At 35.8% G+C, this 12,219-nt stretch overlaps 6 protein-coding genes across 6 annotated transcripts; 2 read left to right on the top strand and 4 right to left on the bottom strand.

The window, feature by feature from the left end:
- Positions 1 to 754: 754 nt before the first annotated feature.
- On the top strand, positions 755 to 1,402 carry RSM10 (mitochondrial 37S ribosomal protein uS10m; the record flags this gene model as incomplete). Its single annotated transcript, XM_003667917.1, has 1 exon — positions 755 to 1,402. One exon carries the CDS (start codon positions 755 to 757, stop codon positions 1,400 to 1,402), a length of 648 nt encoding a protein of 215 aa, XP_003667965.1.
- Positions 1,403 to 1,626: 224 nt separating this feature from the next.
- On the bottom strand, positions 1,627 to 2,205 carry NDAI0A05660 (uncharacterized protein; the record flags this gene model as incomplete). Its single annotated transcript, XM_003667916.1, has 1 exon — positions 1,627 to 2,205. One exon carries the CDS (start codon positions 2,203 to 2,205, stop codon positions 1,627 to 1,629), a length of 579 nt encoding a protein of 192 aa, XP_003667964.1.
- A 1,511-nt stretch (positions 2,206 to 3,716) lies between these two features.
- Positions 3,717 to 4,709, bottom strand: NRG1 (transcriptional regulator NRG1; the record flags this gene model as incomplete). The annotated part of the gene is made up of 1 exon (XM_003667915.1): positions 3,717 to 4,709. One exon carries the CDS (start codon positions 4,707 to 4,709, stop codon positions 3,717 to 3,719), a length of 993 nt encoding a protein of 330 aa, XP_003667963.1.
- Positions 4,710 to 7,950: 3,241 nt separating this feature from the next.
- HEM13 (coproporphyrinogen oxidase) lies at positions 7,951 to 8,934 on the top strand (the record flags this gene model as incomplete). Its single annotated transcript, XM_003667914.1, has 1 exon — positions 7,951 to 8,934. One exon carries the CDS (start codon positions 7,951 to 7,953, stop codon positions 8,932 to 8,934), a length of 984 nt encoding a protein of 327 aa, XP_003667962.1.
- A 245-nt stretch (positions 8,935 to 9,179) lies between these two features.
- RPC11 (DNA-directed RNA polymerase III core subunit RPC11) lies at positions 9,180 to 9,512 on the bottom strand (the record flags this gene model as incomplete). Its single annotated transcript, XM_003667913.1, has 1 exon — positions 9,180 to 9,512. The coding sequence occupies one exon, from the start codon at positions 9,510 to 9,512 to the stop codon at positions 9,180 to 9,182; it is 333 nt and encodes a 110-aa protein (XP_003667961.1).
- A 499-nt stretch (positions 9,513 to 10,011) lies between these two features.
- BAP3 (amino acid transporter BAP3) lies at positions 10,012 to 11,727 on the bottom strand (the record flags this gene model as incomplete). The annotated part of the gene is made up of 1 exon (XM_003667912.1): positions 10,012 to 11,727. One exon carries the CDS (start codon positions 11,725 to 11,727, stop codon positions 10,012 to 10,014), a length of 1,716 nt encoding a protein of 571 aa, XP_003667960.1.
- Positions 11,728 to 12,219: the final 492 nt, after the last annotated feature.

The following is a 12,219-nucleotide window of genomic DNA, read 5'->3' as shown; positions in this document are numbered from 1 at the left end:
GCTTGTTTTTCGGTAAAGAGCCTACTTATGTAGAATGTTTGCATCACGTACAATGGACTATAGCTTTGTTATTTATTAATTCTTGATGGTGTTTTTAAGTGATTTAGTCAAACGAATGAATTTATTCGAACTTCCTAATGATGTAGCGTTATAGTACGTTCATTTTCGGGATTTTCAAGAACCGTATTGTTCACATCCATGAAAGCAAAAATTTCCTTCCCTAAGTAAATTTCCCCCTTTAGCAGCATCTAAATGAAAGCTTCACGTTCAGGTGCTGTCCTATATGTATAGCAGGTCGGTAGTGTTCATGAATGAAAGATAATTCTGTAAAGGATTTCCATTCGCTTGAAGACAAGGAAAAGAATCCATTAAAAAGTATCATGCATGTTCGTATTTGACCGACCAATCTACTGGTTCGTCGGTACATATTTCAAACTAGAAATAATGGGAACATCGATACATTAATGACCATTGACTCATGAAGTAACATTCAATATTCGTTGAATAAAGTTGAGAAGTTTTCCTAGTTTCGCTTTCAATAGTTTTCATTACCCGCATTTGGGCTTTCGCTTAATGAAAGATTTAAGTAATTTTAAGGAATTATAACGATCGAAACCACAGATAAACCGTTATAATGTACTGTACTTGGACCTCCTGTTCCTTACTTGCCAAATTCAAACTACACCGTTAATCATCTAGTTGGAAATTTCTGAATAAGGTCAAGTCAAAACAAAGAAAGAATTCCGTGAATCAAATGCTGAAAAGTGCTCTAAACATTCTTCAACCAGTACGACTCCAATCGACCGCTGCCCCCATAGCAAATGTACTTGCCTCAACCACTGCTAATAATCCTGAACCAGTAGTACCAATCAACGTTCAAGCCTTGTATCATGCCCCATTAAAAATACCAGTTACACACGGTGATTTAGTTGCCTCTGTCCAACTACGATCATATGATAATGAAAACCTTGATTTTTTTGCAGATTTTTCATTAAGAGCTGGCTTCTATCTAGGAATTCCCTTAACTGGTCCAAAACCATTGCCAACAAGAAGAGAACGTTGGACAGTTATTAAATCCCCTTTTGTACATGCCAAATCGAAAGAGAATTTTGAAAGACATACACATAAAAGATTAATCAAAGTTTGGGATACAAATCCTGAATTAGTGGAACTTTGGATTTCATATATTACGAAACATTCCATCACTGGGGTTGGGATGAAATGTTCTGTATTTCAAAGGGCTCCAGTAACGATAGACAATGAAAATTATGATATTAGTGATGAATTGGCAAATTATGAGGCTGAAAGGGAAGTTAGTTCTGAGGGAGATCCTGGGGCAACTTTAGTTAATGAGAAGATTTTAGAACTATTGAATACAGACGAATTCAAAAAACACATGTGAGATGATTTTTTTAATGATAAGTAAGCAAGAAGAAATCTCATGATATATACTAAATATTGAAAGTACTGTAAATAATACCTAGTAATAAGAAGCTTTATATTCTATTTTTCCCTTCCCTCCCTTTGAATTATATAAAAATTGATTTTTGTTGATAATAAATTGTAAATCAGTATAGAGATATATGTTTCACACTACAAATACTTTTTCAATTGCTGGGTGTATGCTTATATTTGATTATCTTCGCCAAGTTTTTGCCATAGCAATAGGCCTGTAGCACCAGTTTTTATCATAGGATAATGCTGTTGATTTACTACAGGACCATATCTTCTTTTCGAATTTGAAAGCTTGATTGCTTTCAGATGTGGGCTAAACTTATATTCAATCACTTCAGTATGAGTATCATCTATAAAGTTATTCCCAATTAAATGGTGATGCTTTAATATGGATGATTTTTGTTGATTTTTCACATCTTCCTGTAGAGCATTCAATAGCTCATCCTTAGGGGAAGTTTCCATATGAATAATTGGCATGTAGCTCAAAAAGAGGAAAACCATCAAAGATGCAATATGGAAATATCTGTAGAAGTTACAATGTAGGGCCTGCAGCTTCGAATCAGGATCTTTGTGTGTTTTCAACGATGGGTCGCTAGAGAATTGCGAGTACAAAATATCTCTTCCACTGATTGTCAATTTATATATACCATTGGTCACAATTTGAGACAAGAGGGAAAAAATGAACAGGGGGAGTTTAAACATCACTGAAATTATGGCCTTTATGCTACATAATAACAGAAATCTTAGCATCTCGAATTCGGTTTTATTATAGGAATTGACCTTGTGATTGATAACGAATTTCGTTCTTTACTATGATTATGAAACTTAAAAATCTTGTTGACAATTCCTGTAAGTTATAAAAACAAAAACAGTATTCCATTATGTTAAAAGGAGAAATACTTTGAAGGTCATTTTAGTCATCCTTTGGAACGTCAAGTTAAGAGTTCATGATCGCATCTTTGAAATTTCCTAATTAGGAATTGTAATTGAAATGATAAACAATGTCAACGCAAAAATCAATGAAGAAAAAATACCTGCGTAATTTGTTGCTGCCACAATACTTCGTTGGAAATTGTACAACATAACATTAAGAACCTAACTACGTATTAACCTTATAAAAAGTAGGAATTACTCTCGATTTATTTACCTACGTACTGCAGAGTTCAGAAGCAAACTGATGTATGTAATACTATTTAAAGCATAGGCATTCACCTTAAATAAATTCAAGAGTAGGAACAGCCTAAACTATCATATATCAATAAGGAAATCCATTCCATAATATTTTAGCTAAACTTCAAAAGTATATATCAAAAGCACCAAAATTGTTAACAAAAGACAGTTCCTTTGAATAAAAAACTTGGAATTAAACTTAGATACAGAATTCCTCTTAGAGTAAATTTCCCTCTCATTACAAAGTTGGCACCAACTTAAATATATACAGAGGTAAAATTACGCCACTTGGTGTAAGCTTACTTATGTTTCTATTCGAATCCTATTGCAGTTCAAGCAAAATTTTACGAAAACCGATAATGATTAAAAAACTACGTGTGTATATATAAATATGGGTTGAATTGAAAGGAAGGACATTATGATCAGGGTTAAAAAGCTATGTCAAAGTAATGTATCCACCTATGATAGTTCGGTTGAAGAAATTCAAAGTTGTTGTTGTTAATTTTTTATCATCATTAAATGTCGTATCCCTCTCTATTCCTTAAGAAAAATAGGTTCTTCATCTGAAAAGACGTACATTTCTAGTACTTCCAGTCCGGCAATATAGTAATATATTGCCAGATATGTCGATACAGTCTCTATAAATTGGTTTTCTTGACGGCAACTGATATAAAAGAAATGCTCTTGTAATTAATCAGTGTCTGAGAGGTTCCCTTTTATATATTTTTGTTTACGTACTTCACAAACATGACGCCGGAAAAAAAAACATCAGAAAAAAAAACTTCAGTAAAACTTCCGTACACCCAGAAAATATACGGATAGTTATTGGCTTAGGGTTTCTAGCTTAAACTGTCACTCACCAATCTGGAAACTAGCCTGGACTGTAACATCCTTCAGTAGTCCTTGAACGATGATCTGTAAACACCTGCTTTTGTCCTCATTTCATGTACCTCCAAATTTATTGAAGAATAAAGGGTCAACCAAGGAATATTATATTATGAAGTATTTTATATATAACAAAAGAATGAATGTATCAACAGCCAATTTATAGAAAAGAAGTATATAAAACTTGACGCTATATTGTCACTGTCTTAGTAAAAGGTCTTCCTGACTTTGAAATGTGTTCTATAATGTTGTAAGCAATTATCATGCCGACTGAACTTTTGAGTACAACCAGCAAAATGGCAAGCATGACTTTTCTCCCCGGTATGAATTCTGTTATGACGGGCAAGATGGCCTGATGTTGTAAAGCCCTTCGAACACACCTTACAGAGATATTTTCTCCTGTGTTCTAGATCTTCTTCGATGCGTCTTTTCTCGACTTCCTTTTGTAACAAGGCTCTTTCCCTTTTTGTCAGTCTTTTCGTTTTTTTCTTTGTAACTTTCTTGGTAACAGGAATTATTGTGTCGCCTTTATCTGCTGCAGGTAAGTTGATATGATTGCCATTCATTGAATTATTGTCAGAATTAGAGCCCGAAAGAGTATTGTCATTGCTTGATGGGGAGAATGTAGGACGCCCAATGGAGACATCGATCCCGCTTATTATTGGGTCGGAAGAGTTCTCTGGGTACACCTTATTTACAGATGTACCTCTATATATTGCGTCGTTGAAACCTTCATGGATGATATTATTAACGTTTATGTATTTGTTTTGGCCATGCACTTGGGTTGGTTGCCCATTTTGAGCAGGAAGTATAGCAGGAGAGAATTGGTATATTTCTTGAATATTGGACGCATTATTCATGAAAGATGGTGACTGTATCTTGATGCTGTTCGAAACCATAGATGTTGACTGAGAAACGACAGAGAGCGAAGGTAATTCTAATTGAGATGACGAACATCCCTCAGGGAAATTGAAGTAGGAACGTGGCTTTTCGGCGCATGTCAACACTGGGGAGTTCAAAGAACAACGATCTAGCTTCGTCTTTAAATCATCTTCCACCATTTTAATGTTCATTAACCTTGGAAGTAAAGTATTTAATTTCCTTATTGGATTTTCATAATGGTGCTTAGTAGTTGTTACTTCAGTTAAAGACATTTCTCTGGGATAAATAATAGATAGATGACTGATAGCATTCGTCATTTCTGTAATCTAAGTCTATGAAATCTTTCCAAGCAAGAATTAGGGAAGCGCTAGTCTCAGCATGCGTTTCCTCAAAGAAAATCAAATTTTGTGAAGCCTTTATATAGTCTGGTGTACCAGTACCGTCAAGTGAAAAACTGCATACCCTGTTGTTTTGGTGTTACGTGCATTTAACGTTTTGCCAAGAGATTGAACAAAGAAGGGAAAATGTCCCGATACGTAATTTTCGCAGGGAAGCCCACGGCACAAATCTCCTGTTGCGATTACCTGTAAATTTGGAGAAGGGTCTAATTACTCTAACTGCTACGTAGTATTCATCGTAAAATCCAAAAGAGAAATTACAAATTTGTGATTTCTCGGCTTGGCTTTTCCATAACCTGTACGTAAAGCCCAAACATCTTGAATGGCAAAGAAACACGTAACGGAAATTAGATTACATACCGCACATACGTCACTTCAAGTTGCTTTCAATAGGAAACTAGATCAGTCTAAGGAGAGTAAATACATACGTAGTACAATGAGCACAAGGTTACATAAGTACTGTACCTTTTCGCACCTAATCCTGGCTCGGTGGAGTAGAATGAATAAAACACTAATTATAACTTCTAAGTATTGAATATTTATCTATTTCTTCCCTGCGAAAAGGACCTAAGAATAGGGCTTGCTAGATTGATTTGATAGCTGGATGCATCCATTACATATCGATAACAGTTTTCTCTTTAAAACTGGTCGGCGGCAAATTATGCTAACCACCTGCTTTAATGAGGTGATGCACATTTCTCCACTTCATGGCCTTTCTTGAAAACGAAAATCGGCTTTAAAAACTGCCAATTCTTTTGGGGAGGGTTCATAAGATCCACCAAGGAAATTTTACATTCATTATCAGGTCATTTTACTCCATAGATGATACAGAAGGAAAGAAAGGCATTCGTTCCCAATAATATAGCTTACATCATGTAATACTTTTTCCTTCATTGAGTTCCCCAGAACAGGGTGTAGAATAAGACCCGCGCGGCATGCCACCAAAATTATCTAATCGATAATAAATAGCTTCCTTTTAGATGTAATTTATTTCTTATTGTAGTTCGGGGTTATCTGTTAACTACCTCTGGGTATATTATCAAGGGCACATATTGTATTAAATAAGTAGACAAGATGATAAGGGGAATACCCTAAAAGTTCCAAGATCACCCCCTCTGACGTAGCTGCGGTTGCAAGTTATATTAGTAGTTCTTGAAAACATCGTCAAGCTCAGCGTATCGCATACGCAGGTAATATACTCTACTATGAGCTTCGTTATATTTGAGCAGGGCACAAGTAGTATTCAGCAAATACTACCCCATCTTCAACCTAATAACTTAGGTACTCTTTTGTGCAACTAAATCAACCCCACAATGTGTTCAAGAATTGGGAAATGAGCTGACTTCTTTCCCTCGAAGGTATTGCGGTACAATAATCGGTAACTTATTAATTGGGCCATTACAACCGTCTGAATCCAGAAATCGCAAAAGATCATAAGAATATTCTAATTACCATGCATGTCTTTTCTTGCAAAAATTGCAAAATGCATATAGTAAGAGCTTGTTAACTTGATTTCTTTTTTATAGAAACCGTTTTATTCCTTCGTTTTTGTATCATGTTATCTATGGAACATAAGAAACCTCATGTAGTAGAATGAGAGGGTCTTTTTCAATGAAATATGGACAGATAAAAATGTGTTCCTTGCATGTGCTTTCATGATGTTTCAAGTTTTTTCCCTACAGGTTATCTCTTCAATTAGCTACTCGTTGACATAAATTGTTTCCTTTCCATGAAATGTTCGCAGTGAATATATGAAGTAAAATAATGAAGGGACAACAAGGAATACCCTGAAAATTAGAAGAGTATATCTCATCGGTAATAATATCCACTATTACTATTTCGTCTGAGATCTTTTTATCAGTGCTTGAAAGATTGCAGTTCAAATGGCGTATAGTTGGGAAAGTATTAAAACAAAGAGCAACCATAACGAGATGTCTCGACCTCTTTCAGCTATACTTTGCCTTTATGTAGGTGGATACGACGATGAAAAGAGATTTATAATCGAATTAGTGGTTTAGGAACCTTCCTTTTCCCCTTTACCATTATTTGAATTCTTTCACCACTCAAGTGCATAGTTTTCCATACTATATGTAATGTCACGTATGGTAGGTAGACTATCACTATATAGGATCCTGAATAGATGATGTACCGTTCTTGGCTATCGTATAGTGAATGTTTTGCCCTGCAGAACTACGAAAGTACGTACGTACGTACGTACGTTACGTCGCAGCCGATTGGCGCTCTTCCGAAAATCAAAATTGTTATGAACCATCGTTCATTCCTTCTTCAGATAATCGTCGATCGTAAAGGTATTGGCTACGTACTTTGTGGTAGTAAGTCACTTTTCCCTTCTTCGTATAAAATGTTTTCCTGCAAGTTTATCTATATTATTTACTACAAATACGACATTAATCAAACTTTCTCTTTATACATTTGGAAAGAATCCTCATTTTCAGAGGAAGCAGCGACGTTCGCACTTAAAGGTTTAGCCTAACTATGCCGATTTGTACTGTACCATAAGTAGCTGAAGTCTTGGATCATAGATACAGGTATGATCAATGGATGCTTATACCCTCCCGCTAGTGCTAGTTCAACTCAATCGAAACTCTTTTCTTGGAAACTAATATAGCGAAATTTCCCATATAGACATGTTTTGTTCTTTTCTGATGTACCTAAGTGGCCACACTTCTGTCTCACCTGGTTAGGAATAATAGGTATTATGTAGAGCATAAAAACCTTCGAGCAAGGGGTACCAAAGAAAGGACGATATCACGTAATCGTGCGTTGTAATTTTTTAGCAGAGCGGTTAAAATATCTGCCAATGTATTCTGTTTTTTTCCTCTCGTTCAACTTAATCTATCCGCCCCTAATGCTGCAATCTTGTTGATATTACAAGGACCTCGCAATTTCTGCTAAGAACATCCGCAGGCGCATCTCGTTAGCCCGGAAGTTGCCACGTTATTCGTTGCCTTTTCTCGACATTTGAAAAAAGAGAACGAGTTGCTCGAGGTCGACTTGTCGAAGTCAAATTTAAGGTATAAAAGGGCCTCCCATTTATGACTAAGCATGCATTTATTATTTTCCGTTTCTTTTTGAGGTAGGAGTTTATATTTTTTTTGTCAAATTGAACCGAATAAAGTACACCCACATTCAAGAACCAATGCCTGCCCCACAAGATAAAACACATTTACCAATTAGGGAACAGATGGAAGCCCTTATCCGTCGTAAACAAGCGGAAATTACCAAGGGTTTAGAATCTGTCGACACTGTCAAATTTCAGGCTGACACATGGACCCGTGGTAACGATGGTGGTGGTGGTACTTCCATGGTCATTCAAAATGGTTCTACTTTTGAAAAAGGTGGTGTTAATATTTCTGTTGTCTATGGTGATTTGACTGCGGGTGGGATCATGGCGATGAAGAATGATCATAAAGACTTAGAATTACCAGTAGACTCAGAAACAGGTTTACCTGTCGCCGAAGGTGTCAAGTTTTTTGCTTGTGGTTTGAGTATGGTTATTCACCCAAAGAATCCACATTGTCCAACTACTCATTTGAATTATCGTTACTTTGAGACTTGGAAAGCAGATGGTACTCCACAAACTTGGTGGTTCGGTGGTGGTGCTGATTTGACTCCTTCTTATTTATATGAAGAAGACGCCAAATTATTCCACAGATTGCATAAGGAAGCTTTAGATAAGCATGACACCGCTCTATATCCAAAATTCAAGAAATGGGCAGATGAATATTTCTACATTGCCCACCGTAAAGAAACTCGTGGTATTGGTGGTACTTTCTTTGATGATTTCAATGACCGTGATCCTCAAGAGATTTTAAAGATCTGTGAAGATAGTTTTGACGCTTTCTTACCATCCTACATTCCAATCATCCAAAAGAGAAAAGATCTTCCATTTACTGAAGAAGAAAAGAAATGGCAATTGATCAGACGTGGTAGATATGTCGAATACAACTTGATCTACGATAGAGGTACTCAATTCGGTTTAAGAACTCCAGGCTCAAGAGTTGAATCTATTTTGATGAGTTTACCTGAACATGCTTCCTGGTTATATAACCATCACCCAGAACCTGGTTCTAGAGAAGCTAGATTATTGGAAGTTACAACCAACCCAATTGAATGGGCTTAATATCTAACATGAAAATTTATAGATATGACCTTTATTATTTATGCTTAATGTTAACGAACTTTATTTATATATTTATTAATCATTTACTTAATAGATAAACAGTGTTGGAAACCAAAATCAGTTTTTTCTTCTTTTAGGCTGGAAATTATTCAATGTTCTATAAATGAGGTGATGCTGGAAAGAAAATATATATATATTTAGTAGGTGCTAATGAGAAGAGTACATACTTCTAAGTAAATTAATAATCAGTTTTCTTTCCATCTATGAGCACAATTGACGCATTTATAGAATGTTGTCATAGGTTCATCCGCAGATCTAATTTGTAGTTGAAAGAAATATGCACTTTCACCGCCACATTTCTCATAATTCGGACATTGCACTTTGGTTTGATCAACATTATCCCATCCTCCACCAAGGACATCATCTACTTCTTTTCTGGGGAGCTTTTTCCTGTCATAGATCTCGATGCCTTCTATTGGAAATTCATAAGGACATGATCGACATGTTAATGTGTAGACACCACTATCAGCGGTGGTTATTAGTAACATATTATTACATGATGGACAAAAGGATAGCATTTGAACGGTTACTTTTCGTTGCTAGTATTTGTTTTATACTGAGTAGAGAGAGAAATGGCCATCGTACATAAATTGTACTGAATATTAAGAATCAACCTTCAAAAATTTTACTATAATTATTTTTCTATATATCCATCTTAAAACTGATGTCTGGGTTTCAGAACAACTGCAATTCTAAAGGGAAATCTCGAGAGTAAGAGTTATCTAGACTACTCATAGAAGCTGTGGAAATAAGTACGTAGGTGTATGAAATGGAAATATTTTAATATATTACAGAATTCCAAAAAAAAAATGATAATGTTTATAATTCAAAAAATGAACTATGGTAAAACGATAACTATAAATTAGGGAAGAGCACAAAAAAGGAATGCCCATATTTTTTATATCATGATTCGTGAGAGTATGAGTGAATTGGCATCCTTCAACCGAGAACTTCAAAATCGAAAGATACATCATAGTAGGAAACAACGGTGAAGATGGTACCATGTGAGGAAAGCTATTAGCACCACCAATGATATATTCTAGCCCATATTGAGGAGTTCTTTAACCTTTCTTTATTTTCTTCGTCTTCTTGTTTGATAAAATCAGGATCATATATGCGCCTATGGAAATCTAAATCGATTTTTTCAAGAGGGTTAAGTATAGTGAAGTCTCTTTTATATATCATGTAACCGAAGTAGAATACTAGCCAAATTGGTGCAGCTAAATAACTTTGAAAGAATGCTTCCGCATCACATTTACCACCGCTACCAGGTGGAGATAAGGCAACCCAAAATTGGGCAATGAACACTAAAATATTAAAAGCACAACCGTAGTAAGAACCCCATATTCCTGTGACAGCTTTGAAACCTATTTCATCGGTTGATTTTCCATTGAACTTCATTGCCTGTCTGAAACGAATATGAGACAACATAATGCCACTCCATGTAAACAATTCACTTAACCCAGCAATGGCAGCTAACCACGTAAAAACTTCTTCTTCTTTTGAAGAAGCAGAAACGAAACCAATAACACCAAAAAGTGCGCAAAGAATCAATCCACGTAACGGTCTACCTTCTCTGTCGACATAATTTAAGAATTTAGGTGCATAACCTTGTTCAGCCAAAGAGCACATTAATCTTGGTGCAGCATATAATGCAGAGTTAGCAACGGATATTACTGATATCAAAATGACAGCATTGATGAAATGTGGTACAACTTTAACACTATGTAAAGATGCAGCAAGGACGTATGGAGATGCATGCGTAGCAGCACTCCCAGCTCCCATCAGTTCGTCACTGTTGTGAGGAACATTGAATCCGATTAGAATCATGGTCGCCAGATAGATGATTAAAATACGGTAGATACTTTGCTTAGCAGCGGCAGGAGTAGATTTTCTAGGATTTTCTTGTTCATTAACAGATAATGAAAATAATTCAGCACCACCATACGAGAAATATGCGCTAACTAAAATAAAACAAACACCTTTGAATCTCGTTATAGGTGGACCGTCAGCAAAGGAACCAGGATCATGCCAGTATTTAGCACCTATATAACCGTCTGTCCCTGCACCACCACAGTTGATTACAATAGATAGGATGATAAATCCTGCAACCATGAGCACTTTACAGGAATTAAAAATAAATTCTGTTTCTCCATATGCCTTAACACCGAAGAAATGAATGAATAGTAAGAAGGCATAAAAGATGATGATAAACACGTCAGCATTAATCTTGTCATTCCAGTATTTCACTGTTAATGATGCAGTGATCAACTCCAATGGGAACACAGTCAACCATTGGATAAAGAATAGCCAAACTGTAGCAAACCCAAATGGTTTTGAAATAAATGTTGATGTATATGAGTTGAAACTACCTGGCAATGTAGGATAAGCGACAGCCATTTCACCTGCTGCTTGAATCATGAAATATGTAACGAATGAGACCAACACGTAACCGATAATTAAAGAAGCTGGGCCACTAAAATATAACCCTTTCGCATTGGCAACCAAAAGCCCAGTGCCAATACCTGTCCCAATCGACATCATGACAACATGCCTTGACTTCATGGCTTTTTTTAAATGAGTTTTAGTCACAATTGATCTCGTTCCATCTTCTAAATCATTTTCCTCCAGCTCTGGTGATTCAGCCCTCCTGAAAGAATCTACGAATCTGTGTACTAAATTTGATTTTGATATTTCAACATCATCACTTCTTGGAGATTGGAGAGTTTTCATATACGTTCGTTATTGAATCTGAAGAGATAAACTCAGGTGATTTTTCCTCTTTCAAATATCCTGCTCGGTGTGACATTCTTTTAGCAATTTTTTCACTATTTCCTTTTAAACAGTATTCAAATTAGTCTGTGTCTTTATCCGATGAGTCTGCACCAGATTAAAACTAAGCTTCAGTATTTATTTAAAGCAAAGCTAAGGAGATAATAGATATCAAAAACTCGATCACCATTTTCGTGGAATTGATTATATTTTTCGACCAAGCACAGAAGATAGATTTTCAAAAATTTTCTCTTCGATGAAGATCTGTTCGCTATGTTCAAAGAGTGAGAAATTCATTGGTTCGCTACGTACTTTCCAAGGCGTTACGTTAAGGTAATAATAACCGTTTGTTATCCTTCGAGAAACTTCCCAGAATCATGGATAGGCTCCTCTATTCTATTAAAGTTTGGAAGGCATTTTTAAACAAAATTTATCATCTGCGCTTTTTTCTCT

The sequence above is a fragment of the Naumovozyma dairenensis genome, chromosome 1 (genome assembly GCF_000227115.2).
Source record: "Naumovozyma dairenensis CBS 421 chromosome 1, complete genome".
Classification (NCBI taxonomy): domain Eukaryota; kingdom Fungi; phylum Ascomycota; class Saccharomycetes; order Saccharomycetales; family Saccharomycetaceae; genus Naumovozyma; species Naumovozyma dairenensis.
The sequence above is the reverse complement of the archived record's forward strand: the minus strand, read 5'-3'. Positions and strand labels throughout refer to the sequence as shown.